General features: G+C 40.1%; 2 protein-coding genes across 4 annotated transcripts in view; one reads left to right on the forward strand and one right to left on the reverse strand.

Moving 5' to 3' along the window:
• Positions 1-20,218, reverse strand: cfap43 (cilia and flagella associated protein 43). Of its 2 annotated transcripts, XM_056435334.1 has the most exons (38): positions 20,162-20,212; positions 19,496-19,749; positions 19,195-19,291; positions 18,919-19,086; positions 18,633-18,783; positions 18,285-18,429; positions 17,990-18,072; positions 17,688-17,819; positions 17,479-17,595; positions 17,288-17,365; positions 17,016-17,164; positions 16,321-16,424; positions 16,044-16,169; positions 14,797-14,957; positions 14,076-14,240; positions 13,843-13,973; positions 12,394-12,550; positions 11,360-11,470; positions 10,703-10,780; positions 9,889-10,014; positions 9,709-9,813; positions 8,674-8,790; positions 7,849-8,040; positions 7,089-7,295; positions 6,824-6,910; positions 6,527-6,607; positions 5,385-5,513; positions 5,160-5,279; positions 4,852-4,959; positions 4,558-4,644; positions 4,383-4,471; positions 4,090-4,300; positions 3,385-3,497; positions 2,980-3,139; positions 2,734-2,898; positions 633-713; positions 388-541; positions 1-308 (listed from the first exon to the last, which is right to left on the reverse strand). In XM_056435334.1, exons 1-38 carry the CDS (start codon positions 20,182-20,184, stop codon positions 133-135), a joined length of 4,938 nt encoding a protein of 1,645 aa, XP_056291309.1. In that variant the 5' UTR covers positions 20,185-20,212; the 3' UTR covers positions 1-132. The 2 variants fall into 2 exon arrangements, with proteins under 2 accessions (XP_056291309.1, XP_056291308.1); XM_056435333.1 differs by having other exon boundaries at positions 250-541; positions 7,849-8,037; positions 20,162-20,218.
• LOC130206994 (glutathione S-transferase omega-1-like) overlaps positions 17,520-24,956 on the forward strand; it is a 7,969-nt gene continuing 532 nt past the window's right edge. Inside the window, exons 1-5 of one of the 2 annotated variants that reach the window (XM_056435337.1) lie at positions 17,520-17,609; positions 23,453-23,561; positions 23,661-23,883; positions 23,972-24,073; positions 24,383-24,489. In XM_056435337.1, coding sequence (XP_056291312.1) covers positions 23,503-23,561; positions 23,661-23,883; positions 23,972-24,073; positions 24,383-24,489 — 491 coding nt within the window. In that variant the 5' untranslated portion in view covers positions 17,520-17,609; positions 23,453-23,502. Of the gene's footprint in view, positions 17,610-20,785; positions 20,888-23,452; positions 23,562-23,660; positions 23,884-23,971; positions 24,074-24,382; positions 24,490-24,956 lie in introns of those variants that run through there. The other variant, XM_056435336.1, reaches the window with a different exon arrangement.

Consider the following 24,956-nt stretch of genomic DNA (forward strand, 5'->3'; position numbering starts at 1 on the left):
CTGAGTTCACCGTTTTTTTTATTTGTTCTGCTGTTCCATTCCGATTTACATCTGAATTGCAAATGTAACGCTAAGTTCACTTGGTAAGAGGAGGGTAAATACGACTGTTATCTGTTGAAGAGAAGGCCTCGCTCAGTTGTATTTCAGCTGATCCATCGAAGGGAAGCTCCTCTTCCTCAGACGCTCGACCTCGGCCCAGAGGGAAGTCAGTTCGTCCCCCTGCGCTCTGGCCAGCTCCTCCAAGTGCTTCGTCTCAACGATGACCCGGTAGCGCTCCTCCGTGTCGTCCGCCAGCTTCGTCTCTGAATCTAAACGCCAAACGGGTCGTCGCCAGTCAGAAGACCAGATTAAAATCTCCCTTCGCGGCCCACCTTCTCGTCGTGTTACCTAACGCCTCGCAGGCGTGGGTCCTCTCCGCCGCCGCCACCCGCAGCTCGGGCAGCCGCCGCTCCAGAGCGGCGCTCTTCTCGGCCTTCTCGGCCGCCTGCCGGTTCAGCTGCTCGATCCGTTTTGCGCGCTGCTCCACGCTTTGGAGATGAGTCTGAAAGGAGGACATGATACGTGTGTCGATTTAACGGTCGGTTATGGAAAAGTACAAGTTACAGAGCGGTTTGACGAGATCAGAATGGTACCTTTTCCTGAAAAATTAGAGTTTTTTCCAGAATGGAAGTTTGCTGGAACACCGGCTTGTCTCGATCCGTGTTGTTGAGGTACTGGAGAGAAAAGAGAATAACCGACTTTAATAAAGAAAAAATGTTCAATACAGTTTGTTCTCTCGATCTTTTTACAACAGCGGTGGCAAAAAATGGTTCATCATAAAACGTTATTTCTCCTTGTATTCAACGTATTTTCCTCTCAAGGTTTCAGGGGCCTAAAACAAAGACAGGAAGCTGAACACCACAGTAGAGCTACCTGGAACTTCTGCCAGAGGAAACTGGCATTCGGGCCTAAAAACATGTTTGATCATATGCACTTCAAAAATGACTCATTAGATCTTTATGTATTTTTTTTTTTCATTGCTCAACAACTTGCATAATATTTTGTTACATCAAACACATGAAAAAACTTGTCTTTTATGAAGTGTACGAATGAGTTAATTTTAATGGGGAACAAAGTGTCTTTCTGTCATTTTCTGTTGACGTTTGCTGAGAAGTGAATCAGATTAAAAATCGCATCTGAGATTTTAACGCTGGAGGGAAAAACAAAAGGTAGTATATTGAGCCAGTCTCCACCTTTTTGGAAACAGTTTTCTTTAAACAGGGAGGGGAACTTGAATAACAAACACCATCTGCTGCTGCCAAAACCAAAATACCTGCCTTGATACCAACGACTGAGGTTTAGCCATAAATTCTCACATGGTGATAGAAATGCCGAGACATCGTTGCCATTCCGAGCAGATGCTGAACTTGTCGAAAAAATATCTGATATAATTACCATGAATTATGCGCAAGGTCAAATCTATCCAGTAGCAAAACCTTCAGGGTTCGTACGGTCATGGAAAACCTGGAAAAGTCATGGCATTTTAAAATGGTAATTTCCAGGCCTGGAAAAGTCACGGAAAAAACTAAAATCACAAAAGTTTTGGAAAAGTCATGGGAAGTTGTTATATTCACATGTTTATTTACGTCGTGTTTAAAATAATTCATATGTTTTTGAAAGGAAGACGCTCAAAAAATAAGCCGGCATACGCCAAGTCCAAACAGGTGGTTTTGCACATAAAGGATAATAGTTTGATTAAAAGAATAAACATTTATATAAGTGTTTCTAAGAATAAACATGTATAAAAATGTTTATTCTTTTAATCAAACTATTGTCTCTCATTCACTTGTTTCATTTAAGGTATATTGTATGCTTTGTCATTACCTTCACATTGAAAATGCGGAAGGTTATGTTTTGATCGCCGTGTATTTATTTATTTGTATGCATGTTACTCGCATAACTTAAAAAGTATTAAACCGAATCGCATGAAATTTGGTGGGATGATTAGTTATTATCCGGGGACCATTTGATTAGATTTTGATATCAATCGGGTCAAAGGTCAAGGTCATGAAATGTCAAAATCTTCTTTTTACCATAGCACGGTCAATTTGTATCCAACTGGCATGCAACTAATGCCAAAATGTTCATAATTCAATGCCCAATCTTGTGATATGCGAAGGATATGCGCTCTACCGGGTGCCCATTCTAGTTCTCCTTGTTTGAATTCTACATTTTCAAAAAAATGTTCATGTATACACCGAGATTTCAGTTTGGTTATGGAAATTTGGTTTAACCCTCCTGTTACCTTTACATTTACTAACATATTTTACCCTCGGGGTCAATTTGACCCCAGCAATTAAAACCTCCAGAAAATTATTAGAATTAATATTGCTTCCCAAGTTTAAGTGTGAGGTACTTTATGTTTGTTTGTTGACTACCTAAATATCCCTTTAAATATATAAAAAAGTTGATATTTCTTATATGTTTGACACAGTGAAAAACAGCCTGGGGTCAAATTGACCCCAAAGAACACCGACGTTAAACATTGAATGGGGTCAAATTGACCCGAAAGGTAACAGGAGGGTTAAAGTCCTGGAAAAGTCATGGAAATCCATTAGTCAAAATGTGTACGAACCCTGTACCTTATTGAGGCTAACACAGTATTTGACTGAGAATAAAAGATATCCCCATCCTTGAGAAAAGCTAAACAAAGCGCAATGTATCTCAATACTTCCGTATCCGGATTCCACTCACATCCCGTTGCTCCTCAGAGAGCCGTAACCTCTGGATGTCTCTCGCCTTGGTGTTGAGGTCCTCTATCTGCATCTCCATCATCTTGTGCTCCCACAGCAGCTGGGTGATGCCCTGACGGAAGTCTTTGCACTTCACCATGATGTCTATCTTCTGCTCTCCCAGTGTCTGATCATATAGATAATAAGCAATCAAAACTTTTATCAAACAGAAAATACTTTGTTAGTGTGTCTGGTGGTGGAGGCTCACCCTGATGGTTGTGTTGAGGTTCTCCACCTCAATCCTGTCGGAAAGAACGGAGTCAGTGTAGTCCACAGTCAGGTCCGTGGTAAACACCTCCACCTGCCCCTGTTTGAGTAAGATCTGGACCATGATGTCCGACAGGAAGAGGTTCTTCTCCTTATGCAGACTAGAAGGGAGCAGGACGACAAAAAGTACCAATTATTACTCTGGGTTATTCTTCCAGAGAGACATAGAACTCATATTTACAATGTAGTATATACTATTGTTACAGAGAGTAAGTTCTCAAGTTGAAGATTTCTGGCTCAAGCGCCATTCTCTCAGGTCTTCCCTAAAGAGTGATGAATACGAATGTTTCATGTTTTCATTCACAGTTGCTTACGATCAGAAGGAATGACAACACCACATTCATACCTTTCAAGTCCGGCGGAGAGATTTTTAATTTCCTGTTGAGCGGCGCTATCCTCATCTCTCCTCTTCTGAAGGAAGGCGTGCATCTCAGCGAGAGTCAAATCTTTAACTTTTACCTGAAAAGGACGCATCATACAATCATTTGGTGATGTTTCAGTTATACATTTTTTTTTAAAAGACTGAAATGTTTACACGAATTGCATATTTGTCGTGGGAAAAAGATAGATAGATAGATATATATATACTTTATTAATCCCCAAGGGGAAATTTGTCGTCACAGTAGCAGCATCAATAAACTAAACACACAAGAATAAAATATAAAAAACAGGGATGAAAGATATAGATGTATATAAGTAAAATATAAAATACAAAATGAAGTATATATATGTATATAAAATGAAACATATATATATATACACACACACAAACAAATATAATACAATGACTGTGCAAAGTATACAAAGTAAAATATAAAATACAAAATAAAATATATATGTATATATATATACAACATATATGCACACACAATACAATACTAATGACTGCAGTGTAAAATTAAATTAAATATAAAAATATTAAATATAGACAGAGTGTGCAAAATGCAAAGTGTGTGTATGTGTGTAGTGTAAATGAAAATGAAATGTGTGAAGTGCAGATCAACAGAGTGTAAAACCTCCAATATGTAACCTGTCAATGTCCTTAAATTACCTTATGCTCACTCTCTACTTTTGCTCTTCGGACCAGACAAAACTTCTCCCAGATTTGTGGGCTCGCGCCTTCTGGTGTATTCTCCGGAGCGTCCAGCTCCACCATAGCCTTCAGCATTTTGACGAGTGCATCGGGAGCCAGAGAGCCGCACGGACGCTGCACTTTACACTGCTTGGAGCTGTTGTCGGTCTGGGTTCTCATCTTTTGAACTCTGAGGCATGAGAGACGTGTGCATCAACTGAGCAGCTCATTTACAATGTGCAATGTGGATATCAGGGTAAAGTATTACAAACCTGGGTCTGGACTTAAATAATTTATAAAGGTGGTCGACCACTTGGCTTCGCACATCACAGAACCCCTTCCTGAATTCTTTGTCGAGAACCTTGGGATAGATATTGGGATGGATATTACATTATGTATGTGCACCATCACTTACAAAGAAAATCTGTATTTTAACAGCTGGCTTACTTTGTCCTCAGCTACAGTGTTGTCATAGGACTCTTGAAACAATTTCAGTTCTTCTTCATGTCTCTTGACCTCGTCCCTAATTTCATCCTGTCAGAAGAAAAAGTCGATAAAACGAGGCTGAAAGTCTTGAAGCGAGCGCGGGGTGCAGGTTAGCTCTTGCAGAACACACCTGATTGAAAGTTATTCGAGTTTGGAAGAACATTCCTTGCATTCACGCAGGTGTCTCACAAACAACATCAAAATAATCTGGTAGTCATAAATTCCTTCAGCATTACTGTGTACGAGTTTTCTCACCTTGTATGCCAACGTTTTCTCAAGTTGGAGCTTGAACCGCAGCTCTCGATTTCTCATCTCGTCTTCGGCGAGGATCGAATACGCAAGATAAGTGATCTTGAGCTCTTCCTGTAAAATACATCAACAACGACATGAAGCAGGATTCTTTTTAAGGTTTCACGTCCACAAGATATCGTATGTCATAATTATCTTGAAGAGGGAACCACAAGGAGAACAGAGGGCCCTTCATACAGTGAGGACTGGGAAGAAGGAAACAAAAGGACGTCATGTGATTCAGATTTACTTCATGTGTGGGAGTAGAGGCTCACCTGATAAATAGCCATTTCACTTTTTAATTTCTTCTCAAACAGCGTTGCCAAAGTTTCATCAAACCTCGCGGTTGCATCCCTGGTGGATGTGTGTTGTTTTTTCATTTCATTTTCCATTGACTGCAATTACAGAGTTGATAGGTACATTGTGTTTATCACTGATCAGATGGATATCATATTTCTGATCATAGAAAAACAGAATTGCAAATGTTTGTCCTGGAATACCTTTTTGTATTTCTCCTTCTCCTCACTGAGGTCTTTGGCTTTCTTTTCATACTCTGCAAAGACTTTCTTCTCCTCCTCGCTGCGCTGAATGCCGGGTTTGGTCAAAACAAACTCAGGCGGAGGTATTTCCTGTGGAGGTAATTTAATTGAAACTAGAATGGGCACTCGGTTGAGCGCATACCTTCGCATATCACAAGATTGGGCATTGAATTATGGACATGTTGGCATTAGTTACATGCCAATTGGATAGAAATTCACCGTGCTATGGTAAAAAGAAGATGTTGACCTTTTCATGACCTTGACCTTTGACCCGATTGATCCCAAAATCTAATCAAATGGTCCCCGGATAATAACCAATCATCCCACCAAATGTCATGCGATTCGGTTTTAAACTTTTTTTGTTATGCGAATAACACGCATACAAATAAATAAATAAATAAATACATATATAAATACACGGCGATCAAAACATAACCTTCCGCATTTTCAATGCGAAGGTAACTTTGTGCATTGATGTGATTTGTCTAATTCGACTGACACTGCCTAAACAAATATTCATATAAAAAAAAAAAAAGGCACAAGACATAATTTGCCTAAATTATAAGTATTAAGTGTTTCATTCTGGATGTAGTGTGGAGTGTGTGTCCTAAGAAATGAGTGCAGGAGGTTATGAAGAGATTTCTTCTACGCTTCTACTTAATAAACTCACTTTAAATGAGGGTAGCCTCTCGAATGTAGCTTCATAATTGTATAGAGTAATTGTGTATTATATCAAATGTCAGAAAACTGCAATATCAAAATGCCCGTTATAGTTGCCAACAGCCCATGATTAGGAAATGTCTTGTTTAATTGCACCAATAAAACCAATAGTTTTACAATCTTATCGTCCAATGTTTATGTCATGTATGACAAAGAAATACAAAACATCAAATAACCAATCTGAAAACAAGAGAATGTTTCCCATTCTTGATTTAAAAATGAACAAAAACATTTTAATTGATTATCAAAATAGTTGCCTATTATCTGCCAATTGACTAGATGCTCAAAGGATTAAAAAAAAAAATGTTATATGAAACAATATAAAGGAGCTCAATCTATTACATCATGAATGCTTAAACAACCATTTCAATATTTCGACGTACCATTTTCAAGATGTTCTCTTTTTTCACTTCAAGCACTCCATCCATCATGTCATCCAGAGCCCTGTCTCTGACATTATTGCCCTGCAATAGAAAGAGCAATCAATATAAAGGAACTATTTATAGATTTCTTTGTAATACTTCACACTACATAGACATGAATAAAAAAAAGAAAAAGTAAAGCACTGTTGCGATAATAATTATAGAAGCACTTTGCAAACATGGAAGTATTTTTAAAAATGGTAAATAGCGACAATCAAGAGTTGCAAAACAAAAAAGCCATTTATTATGGCGGCATACTTTGGCAGCCAAATGTTTTTGCTCTTCCAACTTCTTCCTCTCCTCCTCCTCCATCTGTTCCGGGGTGAGGTACTTTTCTGCTTTTATCTGTAGCGGGACGAAGATGCAAAAGCATCTCATATGACGATGACCCCACACAATACCATTTCACATTTGAGTATATAAAAAATATTTAAAAAATAAAGCATTCACAAAGCGGCTGAACATGCACTGTTTGTTTGTCGAACACGATGTGAACTGTTTGGAAGGCGAGGAGGTCGGTAACCTCGGAGTCGTCCACGGTGAGCAGCCTCTCCGGCTGCTCGCTGGTGCTCAGGCCGGGCTCCCACAGCTTCTCCTCGACGCCCAGCTCCAGCATGATGCCCTGGATGTGTCGGTTCCTGTCCTTCAGACGCTGCAGCTCCTGCACCTTTCGCTTGTAAACAACCTCAAAGTCCGCGTTGAAAGCCGTCTTGATGCAATGAATCACATCCTGCATTTGGAGTTGTGAAATCCACAAAAGAAAAAAGAAATCATTCATTATTATGATTATAATGATAATAATAACATATATTAGTCAGTCGCTTTTTTTTAACCCTCCTGTTACCTTAGGGTCAATTTGACCCCATTCAATGATTAACCCTCCTGTTACCTTTATATTTACTGACATATTTTACCCTCGGGGTCAATTTGACCCCAGCAATTAAAACCTCCAGAAAATTATTAGAATTAATATTGTTTTCCAAGTTTAAGTGTGAGGTACTTTATGTTTGTTTGTTGACTACCTTAAATAGCCCTTTAAATATATAAAAAAGTTGATATTTCTTATATGTTTGACACAGTGAAAAACAGCCTGGGGTCAAATTGACCCGAAAGAACACCGACGTTAAACATTGTCAAATTGACCCTAAGGTAACAGGAGGGTTCATAAACTAATTATATTAAATGTGCTCTTTATTACACTTTCTACGTCTCTTTTTTGGGGCTGTTTTGGAAAAGTATTTTACAATATAAAAAGGCATTATTATCCCCCCATGTGTTCCCACCTGTAGCAGAATCATCTGGTTGATTCTCTGTTCGGTGGTTTGCAGATGGAACTGATCGTAGAGGTAAGGATTTGAACATCCTAACACAGCGGAGAAACTTCCCGTGAGAGCCGCGCTCTCTGCGACGTGGCCTTCCTCCTCCTGCTCTTCCTCCTTCACGCCCGTGTTTGAGCTTTTCTTCAGCCTGCTCTGCTGCGGTTGAAAAGGCGGGCACAAACACTTTGAGTGAGAGGGCTGAAATAAATGTTGAGGACAGAATCTGTGGCCACAAGATTAGACATTTTATCTCAAGAATACTGCAGTGAAGGAAGCCATATCCTCGCACAGCCAAACATCTTGAGAAGTTCCAACACTGGCGGACTGGCACGTATTCAAGCATTTAAAAAAAAGTGAAACAGCGAAAGGTCAGACGTGGAACTGTGATTCGAAGCATCAAATTATTTTCCAGACGTAAACCTGTTGTGACTTGAATGGTTTTTCCATCAAATGTATTTCCATAGAGTGAAAACCGGCATCCTGAGGAGGTTGCACTACGGTAAGCTTTTAGGAAATGATAGCACGCTGCCTTTCTGTTTCTCATTATAAATATAAACATATGATCTAATTGTTCCTGATCCGATGTGAGGTCCTGGGACAGGGATGTCGAATGTGTGCAGATTGTAAAGCCCTCTGAGGCAAATTGGTAATTTGTGATATCAGGCTATATGAAATAAACTGAATTGAATTGAATTAATTAATTTCAACGCTTCACACACGCTTCTCAAGACGACGATAACAAGAACCTGAACCACCGAATGCTCAGGCCTGTGGACGTGGCAAGCTTACGGTGCAAGCGGCCTTTTCGATGCTCCTGATGGTCTGAACCCTGTGAAGGTCCTCCACCTCCTTGTCTGTTCGCTCCTTCAGAGGATAGTTGTTCACCTGTTGTTCGGAGTGAAACGCCTGTGAAAGACAGCCAGAAGAGATTTTGATTTATTCGTACGGATCATGCAATGATATGATATTTACGTTCGCATTGAAAATGCGGAAGGTTATGTTTTGATCGCCGTGTATTTATTTATTTATTTATTTATTACCTTCGCATTTAAAATGCGGAAGGTTATGTTTTGAGCGCCGTGTATTTATTTATTTATTTGTATGCGTGTTATTCGCCTAACTTAAAAAGTATTAAACCGAATCGCATGAAATTTGGTGGGATGATTGGTTATTATCCGGGGACCATTTGATTAGATTTTGGGATCGATCGAGTCAAAGGTCAAGGTCAAGGTCATGAAAAGGACTAAATCTTCTTGAATCGCATGAAATTTGGTGGGATGTTTGGTTATTATCCGGGGACCATTTGATTAGATTTTGGGATCAATTGGGTCAAAGGTCAAGGTCATGGAAAGGTCCAAATCTTCTTTTTACCATAACACGGTCAATTTTTATCCAATTGGCATGCAACTAATGCCAAAATGTTCATAATGCAATGTCCAATCTTGTGATATGCGAAGGTATGCGCTCTACCGAGTGCCCATTCTAGTTTATTTATTTATTTGTATGCGTGTTACTCGCATAACACAAAAAGTATTAAACCGAATCGCATGAAATTTGGTGGGATGATTGGTTATTATCCGGGGACCATTTGATTATATTTTGGGATCAATCGGGTCAAAGGTCAAAGGTCAAGGTCATGAAAAGGTCAACATCTTCTTTTTACCATAGGACGGTCAATTTTTATCCAATTGGGATCCAACTAATGACAAAATGTTCATAATTCAATGCCCAATCTTGTGATATGCGAAGGTATGCGCTCTACCGAGTGCCCGTTCTAGTTAAGAAATGCAACACTTCTCCGTGCGTGTTCCTTCCCCATCTTACCTTAATGGCCTTGCCTTTGACCTTCATGGATTCCCAGCATTCTCTTCTGAAGACATCACTGAGGTAACATTTTGCTACAATCTCCCACTCGACTTCATCTCTCACCTACAATGGGGGGCGCGTTAAGCATCACTACAGATAACGACGGTCCTTGAGTTGGTGTTTGTCTGGTTGCGTTACCCGAGCGACTTCCTGCTCCACCGTGGCCTCCAGTCGGCTCTGCTCCTCCACGTCCAGGTTGAACTCTTGTTGTTCCAGGCGATCGATATCTGGGAGGTTCTCATTTTCACGCATCATCTCTTGGATCTGCCATTTGGAATAAACGGTTTAGTCATCTTAGTGTTTGTTCGACACACTTTTTGTGAACATTTAAACATTCCACAGTGAATTGGGTCGTAATTGTGCAACTAGATTTAATAGAAGTACAGGACTTCTTTTTCTTCTTCTTCCTTGTCTGATTGTTCGTATAGTTGGTTGTTATGTAATTTGTATTTATTCGTTGTTGTTTTTGATTGTCTGGTGTAACTTGTAAAAACTTAAAATAAAATGATTGAAAGAAAGAAGTACAGGGCTGTACCGTTAATGCATTAATAAGAAATCTATTACATTTCATTTAGCTGAATAAAATAGGTAAAATGGTCTAGAGACAGACCTGATGATGTAATACCATTGGATCACTTGGTGTGGTTTAATATATTATTTAGAGTATTTTATTAATGTACTATTCATTAGTTCAGTATTTATTAATTCATGTATGCATTAACATAATTCCTCATAGAGTTTGTATCCTTTAGCTTATGATTGCTTTAGCTTTGTGGTGTTTTTGTTTTTTCCTCTACCGCCCTCGTAGTGATCATATCATTACAGAGAGATATATTGAATTCAAAAGCACTATTCATGCTTACATGGACTGTAAGATGTTGTTTAATGTTTTATCACGGCATGTTTCCTGCTCAAGAACCTTTTAAACAAATATTTAATCAAACTCACTTACATTGTCACGGAACTCTTTGATTGTCTTCCTCAGGTTTTTCTTTGTCTCAGAATATTGCTCATTGTCTTCTTTTATTATCTGTTAAAAATATACAAATTGAAAACAGATGAGATATTTTTGTAATAAATTAACTCACAATACACCCCATCTTTCTACAGTAAGGAAACAAGAAAACAAACAGGATGTCAATTCTAATCCATTTTACAATATGGTGATAAATATTTTACTTATAATGCTCAGTACACGCAGATTAGAGAGCAAGTTGGAGCATAACAGCAGGTTTGATATTGCCTCTTTTCATTTCCCATGTGTGAACACCGATGAGGTGTAAACCCCACAATTCAAAGCCCGCCACGCCTTCACTGTCAACTTAATGTTATCAAAAAGCGTTATCAGTAGATACAAAATACTGAACACTCGTTTACAAATGCTTATCAGCTTTACAGCTCCATACCACTTGCTAATTGGTTGATTCCTACCTCGATACGACGTGACGATCATTTGAACTGTTGCACAAAGAAACTGCCAAAAGTTTTATTAGTAAAGAAATCTTTACAAAAACCTTCGCCTGCATCAGTTGAGCTCTTTAACATAATTAACATTATCCACACATCTTATGCCACAACCACAGATATGCTGTCATGATAAGTCACTGACCGCCTCTCGCCTGCTCTCCAACCAGGTGGCGGGGGGAGGTGGGGCAGACAGCTGGCTGTTATAACTCTCATCCTGCTCGGTCACCTCCACAGCATCTGCTCCACCACTGACCTACAGAGTGTTGACACACATACGAACTAGAATGGGCACTCGGTAGAGCACATACCTTCGCATATCACAAGATTGGGCATTGAATTATGAACATTTTGGCATTAGTTGCATGACAATTGGATAAAACTTGACCGTGCTATGGTAAAAAGAAGATGTTGACCTTTTCATGACCTTGACATTTGACCCGATTGATCCCAAAATCTAATCAAATGGTCCCCGGATAATAACCAATCATCCCACCAAATGTCATGCGATTCGGTTTAATACTTTTTGAGTTATGCGAGTAACACGCATAGAAATATATAAATAAATAAATACACGGCGATCAAAACATAACCTTCCGCATTTTCAATGCGAAGGTAATAACGCACCGATACAGATAAAAAGATTTGCTTTGACACGTTAAAAACCTTTAATCTAGTGAAGGAACGAGGGCTTTGCATGTGAAAGAAATTACACTTGATATCTAGACATTTATACCACAATGTTTTCATTAAGACGACAAAGTGCTGAGCTCAGAAACAAACTGTTGCCCCACAAATAATTCACATTTATCATGCAAGTCTTTACTGGCATGCCTCACACTTGTATCACCTCCAACAGCAACACAATCTGCTGCCTGGAAAAGTGTGTAATACGATGTGTACTTGTTGAAACTGTTTTAGAAAGGCATTGATTCAATTGCATCGGTTGTAGTTTGTATTGTGTCTTATTGAGAGGCGTTTCAACACATCTATATATATATAATACTACATTTTTAGGGGAAAAAGGCTTCAGTATAACTGAACCACATACTCTTCGTGAAGAGGATATTTTGCAATTGCAGTGTACTGTTTAGATGTTTAAAGGTGACACACATCATCATAGTCAGATCCCTGGTGTGCTCCTAATGTACTGCTCAAACAGAGTAGAATATCACTTACCTCACTTTTCTCTGAGCCAGCAGGAGACCCTTGGCCCCACTCGGGCGAATCAATGAGGACGGGATTCTCAGTATAGAATATGTTCTTCAGGAAATCCTTCATAGACTGACTGTACTTAGTAGCTTCATTCACCTTACCAGCATTCGCACCTTTAATTCTGTATGGAGTCATGGAAAACACAAGGGATGCACAGTTAGACAGCGGATATATGAAGATATTTGTTTTTACGGAGGTCTCATGATGGCCAGTTGAACCATACATCTAAATAACTTCACTAACTTGAACTTAAAATTAAATGTTATATGATCTTTCTAAATTAAATTATGTTGTTTATCAATAGAAATGAAGTGAATTGTAAAGTTCAAGGCCTTATTGTTAAATAATTTTCACATGAAGTTCATTTTGTGTTTGTAATACAGTGTAACCATGAATGATCAAGTGTAAGAGTATAATAACCTTGAGGGCTAAGTTTGATAATATTCTACATTTGTATTATCTACAAATCCCCTGAAACAGTTAAATTAGTTTCCCTCTCTATAATTCCCAACCTGGTGTGTGGCACAAAGCCCATTTGTTTAAGACGTAAATCTTTTTAAACTTTTTGAAAATACATAGTTTCATTTTAAAAACATGTTTTAGATTTATTTCATAAAACCAGTTACAATTCAATCAAACACAAGTAAATTGTGCTTTAATTGAGGACTATTTTCAGGTGGTGAGAATTCATGTCAGCAGGAGCGTCTATATGGGATTAACTCAAAATAAATCAGAGCGCCTGTGTTGATCATAACAAAGGAACAGGTCCCCCCATGTAAAGCTACTACTCATTGGTGTGTTTTCAATAGTTTAACAAAGTTGATCTTTATGGCAAAGATAAATAAGCTATTTACTGTAAGGCTTTGGCTACAGGGACACTACTTGTACTTTTCAATTAATTGTTGTTTTTGGTCTTTTGCTGGGATTTGTTGACAATAAGAAAAATACAGACTATCACCAGATCTTTAAATTATTCAAATACCCATACTATCAACAATTTAAGCAAGCAATGGACTAGACACACAAATGAACAACAGAAGGGGGAAAACAAATTCCCCTTTCCTGTAGAAGTAGAAAGTAGAAAAAGATATATTTAAACTTCAAAACAAAAGCGTGCTGAGGCAAACGGAGGAGACAGACATGGAATGTGATCTTATTCAGCGGTGAGCGTTAGCTGTGAAATGTATTGGATATTTGTTTTCCCACAGATTGTGAGCAGGATCCCCCTTGACCCAACACTTCAGTATTTATTTTACTTTCCTCAAGGCCTAAGCTAAGAGAGGGAAAAAATACAGTTAGATACGCACTATATATCAAACTGCACAAGAGCCGCATCCCTTCTGTGAGCAACAGTTCCCTCTACTGTTTCCAGCTGTGCGTTGTGTAAGCGTGACCCGCTGCCTGCTGGCTTACCTGAGATCAGTGCACACAAGAGAGCCATCTTTAAAGCCAGCAGTGACGAGCGTCTGGCTGTCGGCAGAAAAGGACACGCTCCGAACTCCACCCAGGCGGTGCGAATGACAATGCACTTCAATGAACCGCTCCTGTGGGTGCGGCAGCAGCATTGTTACACACGCCGCAGATAATGAACACAAGATTCAAAAGATTAAAAAGAAATAATCAAACGAAATGAAATGAGCTCCTACCATGTGAGCAGTTTCTCGGACAAGTAGGAGGCCGTCTCGCCCCGCAGAAGCCAGCCATAACTGATGAGGAGACAGCATGAGGGAGGCGGGGCCCAGAGGGTGACCCCTCACTTCCTGCTCTGGTTTGAGCTGGACCACCTGTTGACTGGGGAGACCGTCTGTGTCCTGGGCAGACACATCAGAGATCTGTGTGAATGACGAGTTACCTTCGCATTGAAAATGCGTAAGGTTATGTTTTGATCGCCGTGTATTTATTTATTTATTTGTATGCGTGTTACTCGCATAACTCAAAAAGTATTAAACCGAATCGCATGAAATTTGGTGGGCTGATTGGTAATTATCCGGGGACCATTTGATTATATTTTGGGATCGATCGGCTCAAAGGTCAATGTCAAGGTCATGAAAAGGTCAAAATCTTCTTGAACCGCATGAAATTTGGTGGGATGATTGGTTATTATCCGGGGACCATTTGATTAGATTTTGGGATCAATCGGGTCAAAGGTCAAGGTCATGAAAAGGTCAACATCCTCTTTTTACCATAGCGCGGTCAATTTCTATCCAATTGGCATGCAACTAATGCCAACATGTTCCTAATTCAATGCCCAATCTTGTGATATGCGAAGGTATGCGCTCTACCGCGTGCCCGTTCTAGTTAATAATTGTATTAACGATATTTCAGGTGGATGATCATAATAATATGTCACTTCATGCAGCAGTAAACCTGGGGAAGCTCAAATCGCTGAAGAGTTTTCCTCCGTTGGCAGTAGGCAAAGACCTCACCGACTCCCAGGACACAGGATTCGAGTGGATGCGGCACTTGGTATGTGGACACTTTGAGGATCTGGGTAGACAGACAACCATGCCGGTCTACACAATCTGAACCTGTAGATCAGAAAAGGCATGTCATCAATGTACTGAAATAATGACTCCCTGACTATAGCCTGCAGAGAGAGATTTCCATGGAGACAGTACCTTAAAATACACTGCAGACATTTTTTGTTCTCTGACTCAGATTTAACGAGTGTGCGGCACAATGCTCTACAGCAGCCACACGTCAGACCTCATGTGTGCACTTTACTTTACTTGCTCAACATCGTATAACAGTCCACATGGACTATGGGTGTGTTTCTGAAAAGCGCTCGGTCGTTTTCTCTCTCTTCCTAACAGTGTTAGTGACAACACGTCTAAACAGTTGGATACAAATGTCCAGTCGAGTACTATTAATCGGTGATGCTAATGTCTCCGGCTATGGTTGTCTCTCTGGAAACAAACTGGAGGCCACTGTCAGAGCACTCTCATGGATACATTCTGAGATTTCCAGCCTTAATCCTACTGTTACCTTCACATTTACTAACATATTTTACCCTTGGGGTCAATTTGACCCCAGCAATTAAAACCTCCAGAAAATTATTAGAATTAATATTGTTTCCCAAGTTTAAGTGTGAGGTACTTTATGTTTGTTTGTTGACTACATAAATAGCCCTTTAAATATATAAAAAAGTTGATATTTCTTATATGTTTGACACAGTGAAAAACAGCCTGGGGTCAAATTGACCCCAAGGAACACCGACATTAAACATTGAATGGGGTCAAATTGACCCGAAAGGTAACAGGAGGGTTAAGCAACAGGCGAGTGAAAGTATGATAAACTGCAACGTCATCATTTACTGAAGCTCTCCTCATTGACAGAAGACGAGTCATTAACTGCAGGTTTCAAATTATTATTATCTTATGTTCAATGTTTCGTCTCCATCCCTATCTTTGATACTGCCCCCACCTGACTGTCCAGAGAGGTCATGATGAGCTACTGGACCCAATCAGTGCTCTTTTATTAACAGCTCTCTCTCTCCTCTGTACCAGATGATCTTATGAGGGTTGACCAGTGCTGACTTCTATATCCCAAATGCACTCGATTAAAAACAATATGAAGAATAAGTAGTGAATGAATGCACGATATCATTGATGTACCTGATAAGTCCCCGGTAGGCAAAGAGAGCACTGTGAGCTCCTGTCCAGTGCACAGTGCAAGCACTTTCACCTGCTTACTGTCCCTAATGCACTGAGTGGAAAGTGACAAAATGGGTCCGGGAACAACTGGAATATCACAAGAGAAAAGGATGAGCATGATCGTGGTTCTAGTTAAAGTGTTACAGTAACATGGGAACCTTTACATTTATGTGTCTCCTGTTTTGTTCCGTACAGGACAGTCGTAACATGTCTAATGAATAAAATAAAGACTATCTACCTGTGTATCCTATGACTGAAAACATCTTCGATGGCTTTGCATCTAGTACATAGATATATGGATCCGAGGCGCCTGTGAGAAGGTAGTACCCCTCTTGATCAAAACTGTAAAAGCACAAACACACACACACACACACACACACACACACACACACACACACAGACACAGACAGTATAAAAACACAATAAAACTAGAATGGGTACTCGGTAGAGCGCATACCTTCGCATATCACAAGATTGGGCATTGAATTATGAACATGTTGGCATTAGTTGCATGCCAATTGGATAGAAATTGACCGTGCTATGGTAAAAAAGAAGATTTTGACCTTTTCATGACCTTGACCTTAACCTTTGACCCGATCGATCCCAAAATCTAATCAAATGGTCCCCGGATAATAACCAATCATCCCACCAAATTTCTTGCGATTCGGTTTAATATTTTTTTAGTTATGCGAGTAACACGCATACAAATAAATAAATAAATACACGGCGATCAAAACATAACCTTCCGCATTTTCAATGCGAAGGTAAAAAGTTTGCAACCATTTAAATTGCTTTCCCGACTCAAACTGGAGGAGCAGTTGTCCTCTCGGGGTTTTATATAACTCTTGCCTCTTCTTGGTGATGCGTACAATGCTTTGATAGTGTTGTGTTAAACTGAAACTCTGTGACATCACAGGTATAGAAGCTACTTACACCAGGTGATCCACTGGCGTGTGGTAGAGATGAACCCGATGCACCAGGCGAGGACGCCCCTCCCCGTTCAGGTCAACGAAGAGGACGTTTCCTGAAGCCGTTCCAACGGCTGCGTATTGCGCAATAGGACAACAGGCCAGACTGGTCACCTGAACAGACACAGGTCAAAGGCTTCAACGTGACTTCTACTTCCCTTTTTAAAAAATTCAGAACAAGTGCATTCATGTGGCACCGCCGCTATGTTCTGAATGTTGACGTGTTGGGAATCTGACCTCAGCTTTAAGAGACAGGGAACCAAGACACACGCCATCTGCAGACCACAGCTGCAGTACTCCAGAATCCTTCACCGACTGCAATCAGCAAACACACACACACACACACACACATCACCACTCACTTAAGAGACATTGGCCCACTTTACACATGCCATCACTGTAATTCTTGCGTAAGACGAGTATTTTACCACACAGATGTTCGTGCCAGTATGGGACGAAGCTGCTGCCACAAAGTTGCCGCTGAGAACTTCCTGGAGCTTCACGACTTCATACGACCGGGTTGGGTCCACCACATACATTTGACCCTGAAGAACAAGAAGTAAGGGGTTATTATTTAATTAAACATAATGGGACATTATGTGCAATATGCCACACGGAGGTCCATTTAACTACTTACTGTATCAGACGAAAAAAGTAATGTTTCATAGTCAGGGGAGGACTTCACAGTTGTGACAGGTCCTTCTAATTGCCACGTTTGTGTGATGTTGATCTGAGTTGTTTTGATTTGCACACAGTGCACCACACTCTCCTGTGAAATGTGGAAAAGTGGTTTTAAATTTGGGAAATTGAGAATTTCCTGATAGCTGAAATTGCAAATCATTTCAAAGATTGGCAGAATGATTATTGTATTATACTTCATTAACAGTTGAATGTGTCATACTCAGTGAGCCAAGTGTTAATGGGCGCATAGACCAGTACCTTTCCTATAGTGATCAAACTCTTCTGGTTGAGGGTTAAACCTTGAAAGTTGCTATGTTGGAGTTCGGGAATGGAATCGCCAGCTGAACAAAAGAGGAACACAAATCAAAAGTCAGTTTTCTATTGCAAAATAAGACGCGGAAATAGTCCCAATGACTATTTGTTACAACCCGGCTCTGGAGACTGCAACACGGATGGGAGACCAGATAAATAGACATTTAGGGGCCGTCACATTATTAGATGTCTGCCACGTCCCCATGTGTGTGTGTGTGTGTGTGTGTGTGTGTGTGTTTACTTGTGGGGTTCAGGATGACTGAGACAGAGCGGCTCTCTGGGTCCACCAGGAGCAGAAAGCCTTCCGCACAGCCCACATAAAGCATGGATGCGGGCATCCAGCAGATGGCACTCGGAGTTAATCTGGCTTTGGTGCAGAGTTTAGTCTGAGTAAACACATGTGGAATTGGGTAACAGTTAACATTTCGTCTTTATTTGTAGACCTGAAAACTAAATTGTTCTTCCAACAAATAGATTCACATAAATCAGTTTGTACAAATCAGTTGTATCACAAAAACAAACATATGAGAAAAGTGGTGAAAGTGTATTAGTGTTGTGTTTTAGTGTGTAGACGACTGTGGGACAATACCACACAGCTTTCGGCCATGTCTCCCATGAGCCCGCAGATGGCTGATGGAGGCATCTCAAGATCAAAATAGGGCATTTTGTCGCTGACAGTATGACAGTAGGTTTCCAATTTCCCAACAAAGGAACCATCAGTTGCTGGAAGCTCGATCACACTGCAATGCAACACATATGACACACACATTTGTATTATCAGTCTCCATTGCACATGCTGATTATTGCACATAAAAGCAATACAGTATAAATTACTTCACACACACGAATTGCTCCCAAACCCAGGTCTGCTTTACCTTGGCTTCAGGACATAAAAGCTGGCACTCTTCTCAATATTCCAGACAGTGAGGGACGTGTTGCCCAAAGCACAGAGCTGGAGCCAATTCAGAGGGTTGAACACCAAAGAAATGACATCCTGCCCAGCGTGGGGTTGTGTACAAATTGGCTCAGCGCTTTCCCAGTTCCTGCATCACAAAGTCATTATTACAGTAACAGAGCTGCTAAGCCTAAATGACATCAATAAAATGCTGGATTACGCAACATAAAGTGGCGTGCTGCTTTCAATAGCATACCATACTGTTATGGTGTGATCTGGCAGGGATGAACAACAGCCCAGATAAGTACCACCAGAACTGAATGTAAGAGATGTGAAGTCCAGTTGTGCTGCACCTAGAAAAAAAAAGTCAGTGGAAACTAGTATTTGTTAGACGGATAATAATCTGAATGTAGGATGATGAATACATACAAACAAACATTAAGATATTTTAGGGGAAAAATGTCAGTTAATGAATAAAAACCTCACTTTCCAGTTGTAATATTATGTCCTTTACATAGATTTAGCTAAATGATCTCTGCTGGGAGAAAATATCTTACCTTTTAGTTCATTCTTCAACTGTAACTCAGGGAAAATGTACACAAATATAGATGGGGACAGCTTTTCCTCGGAGAAAGCAACAGTCCCAGTTTTGCCGTCGGCTGTCAATGCACCGACTCCTCTTCCGGGACTCTGGAGCATCCGTTGCTGTTTGGTCTCCAGGTTGAGGAAACAGATGTTCTTTCCACATCTGTAGCATACTGTGTTATTGTCAACAAACTCGATGCTCTTGTTTGTAATACCTCGTATCCACCTGGGGGGGGGGGGGGACAACAACAGACGATGAGATCGCCACAGGTTATGCCTCAGTAAACTTCTCTGAACCAGAGGAACAGCGCACCCTCCTGCTACCTTCACATTCACTAACATATTTTACCCTCGGGGTCAATTTGACCCCAGCAATTAAAACCTCCAGAAAATTATTAGAATAAACATTGTTTCCCAAGTTTAAGTGTGAGGTACTTTATGTTTGTTTGTTGACTACCTAAATAGCCCTTTAAATATATTTTAAAAAGTTGATATTTCTTATATGTTTCACAAACAGCCTGGGGTCAAATTGACCCCAAAGAACACCGACATTAAACATTGAATGGGGTCAAGTTGACCCTAAAGGTAACAGGAGGGTTAAAGAGATACACGTGTGTGTGAACGCAGCAGCTACATACCTGACATCTAAACTGCCGTCCATTTTATGCCAAGAATATAATTACACACGGTGAGAGTTCACTTTTCTTTTCATCAACACAACCGGCAAACAAACGCTCTCGTCGTTGCGTATCCTTGGCAACCAGAAACACTTATTTTCTTCTTCTCTGTCTAGTTTTAAGGCGGTTGGCATCCAGCTTATTGGAGCGTTAACGCCACCTACTGCCCCGGAGTGTTAATCATTAGACTTACAATGGTTACCACAAAACAAACACACACAAATAAATAAATAATAATAACATTTCAAAATAATAATGATAATGTTGATCAAAATAAAAATAACACCTAACATAAACTAACCGACATGTTATGTTATCCTAAATGTTTTACGCTATAGACCTATACAATCCATGCCTTTGACAATCATCTTTGTACCATATTCCTGCATATTCAGTATATATATATATATATATGTATATGTGTATTATACTATAATATAATTATACATATATACTCTAACCTGTGCTCCTTCACCCATGATCATAACCAGAAAACGAACCTCATAGGTTCCTCATTGGCTGATGCCCTATTTGACACGCCCATGACGGAAGTAGGCGTAACCTACACTTCAGTAGTATATAAGCGATATCATTGTGAACTGTCAGCTTCCCCTCTCGCGCTCAGACGACGTGACGTGACGTACAACCCAAGTGTAAACATGTCGGCAGCAAAGTGTTTCTCCAAAGGTAAGAGAGCTACCTGCTGCCCATTGACGGGCCAGTCACTTTTGCTCTTACGTTATGTATATTTTTAAAATAATATAATATATATATATATTATATGTATATTTTTTTATGTGTCAGGGCTGGTGACTGCGACCAAATGGTCGCATTTTGCGCCTAAAATTAGACACAGTGCGAGTAAATTTTTCATCAACTCGCGCATGCGCGACCAGTAAATTAGCAGATTTCTTTTTTTTGTTATTAAATATTTTTGTTGTTTACAAACTTGTTCTACACTTCAGCCCACTATAGTTAGCGATAATGACTGGTTTGCTAACCGATATTAACTCCAGAAGAAGAAAGGAGACGAAAACCGAAGAAGGCTGGCCTGTGTGTGAGAGCGGGGGGGGGGCTAATGTGTGAAAAGAGGCGCACCGCAGCGGAGGGCCGCAGAGTGAGAGGTCCACGAGGGGATCCTCACCACCGAGCGGCGTCCCCGTCCCCCGAGTTGAATCACTGGGTCGACTCAGCCGACTCTCACATGTCTGCCCCTATACACTGTCGCTCACGGTAAACACATTGGATCGGGAGCGCGCGAGTATTTTGATAAAGTTAGCGGAAGGATTTAAGTGACAACATCCGGTTTTGCAAAGATAGCGGAAAGAACCACGTGAAACAACATCCGTTTTTCAAAATAAGATGTCGACAAATCATACACGAACATATAAAAGTAATCGATGAACTGATGTATCTTTATAGATCATTTCTGAGATTTAGCTTAAATTATGCTAACATTAAAACATTTTTACTGGACCAAGGAAGAGTTTATAAAAATTAGTCAGTCTTTTGTATGTTAAGAAAAGTCCTGTAAATAGATTTCCCCAAGAGTTCCAGGAAATGAATAATGCAGATGTGTTCCATACATATCTGAAATCCCCTACAATAGCAATCAAACAATTTTAATGTATCAATTAGGACATTTTTCAAAGTAAAAGTCCTAAATGTTGAAAGAAATCGGTAATTTCTTTAATGTTTGAGTTGCTTTATATATGTATTTCCTCAGTCCTAGGCAATAATGCTACACAATAAATAGAATGCTTCAATCGACTCGGTGATCGGTATTATCGGTGATCGGCAGATACTGATTTCAGTGATCAGTGATCGGCACCAAAAACCTGATCGGTGCATCTCTAATCATAACATCATCAAACCCTAGATGGTATTGAAAAGAGAACGTGCTGCATAGTAATATTTATTTTTGATTCCGTTTCCTAAAAGAAACTGCTTTCTATGAATGCATTCAATCAATGGGTGGGGGGGGGGGTGGTGAGAGTGTGCTCATCCGTGTGCGTGCATCACGGCAGAACTTCGATGTCGGCGCGCGCATCGCTCTGTCACGCGAGCCGAGAATTGTTGACGGGGGGGGGTAGACGAAAATTACAGAGTGGCGGGTGGAGATTTTACCCTGTTATAATGGTAGGGGAAACACTGGAGTTGATAAGCGTGTCTTGTCTGATCAATACACAACTGTGAGGTGCGTGAATTGACAGAGCGGCCAGCTGCTGATCACTCACTCAATAGCTCGACCTGCATGTATAGACGGTGCGCGCGCAGCGCGCCAAAACATTTTTTGGGGAGCACCGAAGACCCATTTTGACCCAGGAAAAACCCTGTGTGCGCCCCTAAATTTTCTGCTTGTGCCCCTAAAATTTTAAGTTAGGGGCCACTGTGCTCCTAGTAAAAAAAGTTAGTCTGGAGCCCTGCTGTGTATATTTTTTTTATAATATAATATATATATATATTATATTATTTTTAAAATATACACATAATATATATATATATATATCTTAAAGATGTACATTTGGTTTCAATGTGCTCTCTGTAAATGTAAAGAAGAGGTGGTCTGACTTTAAAAGAGTGAGAGGATGAAGTTCAAGCAGACTGCTTTAATGTCTATAAATTAGTGAAATAAGTTACTACATTTAAGAGATGCTTGACTTGCATAAAGGTAGTAGCGTTAGTACTTTGCTTCTATTAAAAGTCCAGCCTTCAAAAAGAACAGGGGTGTTATCAGATGATGTTCTTGCAATCTAATTTAACAATTTAATGTTTTAATAGCACAGAATGAATGCACTCATATTTTTACATTGCATTACTCTGTTATTGTTCATGGATGTATCACCACGGATAAAGCATTTAAATGATGTAGTTGGGCTACATTTGAGGGTTTTAGATTGTGTTATTTATTAATATACCGATAGTTTAATCTGTAAAAATGCATGCATACATGTTTACATGTTTGGCATGTAGATCACATATCTACAAATAAACTAATAACTGTAGCTGTAAAGTAAAAAACAGCATGAAATGAGAACACTTAAGCTATGTACAAGTATCTCAAAAAGGTCCTCCAGCTCATCCCTTGCCAAAGTATAATTCTTACTCTTATGTGCATAGATTTATAGTCTGCATTGGTTGTGATTTTAAAGCTTAAGTACATGATTACATTCAGGCATTAATGGTAGCAAACTAGCAAATATAAATCATCGTACTCGGTCATTTATGGCAATTCTAATATTTTTCTTTCAGGAAGTGCTGAACCCGGTCCAGTCCCCAGCGGCCACATCCGACTTTACAGCATGAGATTCTGTCCCTTCGCCCAGAGGGCCAGATTAGTGCTGAACGCCAAAGGGATCAAGTAAATTATACATTATCCTTTAAACCGTATAGTTCATGACTCCCAAAACCAGAAAAACCTGAGTGCTTTTTGATTTTACATTCTGCTTTTGTCTTTCAGACATGAGGTCATCAACATCGACCTGAAAGACAAGCCTGAGTGGTTCTTTGAGATGAATCCTCTTGGACTTGTCCCAACAATGGAGACACTTGCTGGTGAGCTGATATACGAGTCTCCCATCATCTGTGACTACCTGGACGAATTTTACCCCGAGAAGAAGCTGCTTCCCTCCTCTCCTTTCGGAAAAGCTCAGCAGAAGATGACACTGGAGCATTTTTCGAAGGTATTCTCGATGAAGTGTGGGGTTTTTGTTGTGCATACTTCCTATTGTTACTATCAAATAATCACATTAATGCCACCATTCTTTGCAGATTGTACCACTCTTTTACAAGATTGCAATGGGGAGAAAGAGCAACGAGGACGTCTCGGGACAGGAAGCTGAACTGAAAAATAAGTTGTCCAAATTAAACGAGGTAGAACAAAACGCACACGTTCTATCTTATTTTACTTCATAACAATTTTTTTTATTCCTTGTGTATTTTTATCCTGTACATTGTCTATCTTTGTCGGTTGCTGCTACTGGCTGGCTGTGGGCCATCGAATGCTCAGTATTCTTTACACATTCACCAGATGTGATTTAGTAATGTGAAGTCCAACCTGTTTTCAGGAATGAGCACACAGATAATGCCAAGAACATGAGGAACGTGAGCTCACCCATGTGTCAGTCTTTATTGACTGTACCCGGCTAGTTTACGGCGCTTAATAGGATGTTTATTTTTCAGGACCTGGTTAACAAGAACACCAAGTTCTTCGGCGGGGATTCCATCACGATGATCGACTACATGATGTGGCCATGGTTTGAGAGGCTGGAGAGCTTTCAGCTGGAACAGTAAGTAGTACTTTAAATAGTGGAGAGGAGCAAACAGTAGAAATATGAGGTACAGTACAAAAGTAGGATGTATACGAGAAGAGCAGAATCTCATCAGAACCGAGCGAACCAGTCTTCTTCCGTCATGACCAGGGGTCCCCAAACTTTTTCCTGTGAGGGCCACATAACTTTTCCCTTCTCTGATGGGGGCCGGGGTCAGTTTGTAACGGAAAAAGTGTGAGGATCGCAGGGTCTGCCTAAATGTAAACATTTATTGATTTCCAGAAAGCCACACATAACCAAATATTAATAATACACTTAATTTTTCTATTACCTAACCTTTTCGCCATTATTCCGTTCTATTTGATAGGGGCTAGTCTCGGATTTGCCTGGCCAGACTGAAAAAAAACAACATAATGCGTCTGGTATTGTTCAGGGGGCCGGGCCAAATGTGGAGGCGGGCCTTAGTTTGGGGACCACTGGTCATG

The sequence above is a fragment of the Pseudoliparis swirei genome, chromosome 17, assembly GCF_029220125.1.
Source record: "Pseudoliparis swirei isolate HS2019 ecotype Mariana Trench chromosome 17, NWPU_hadal_v1, whole genome shotgun sequence".
Taxonomy (NCBI): Eukaryota; Metazoa; Chordata; class Actinopteri; order Perciformes; family Liparidae; genus Pseudoliparis; species Pseudoliparis swirei.

Bases quoted from the DNA above. Each gene is read 5' to 3' on its own strand.
- cfap43 (XM_056435334.1), bottom strand. From the start codon at position 20,184: ATGGACGGCAGTTTAGATGTCAG. The intron at 19,750-20,161 runs GTATGTAGCTGC...CCCCCCCCCCAG, and splicing joins GACGGCAGTTTAGATGTCAG to GTGGATACGAGGTATTACAA. The intron at 8,041-8,673 runs GTAAGCTTGCCA...TTTCAACCGCAG, and splicing joins TCGAAAAGGCCGCTTGCACC to CAGAGCAGGCTGAAGAAAAG.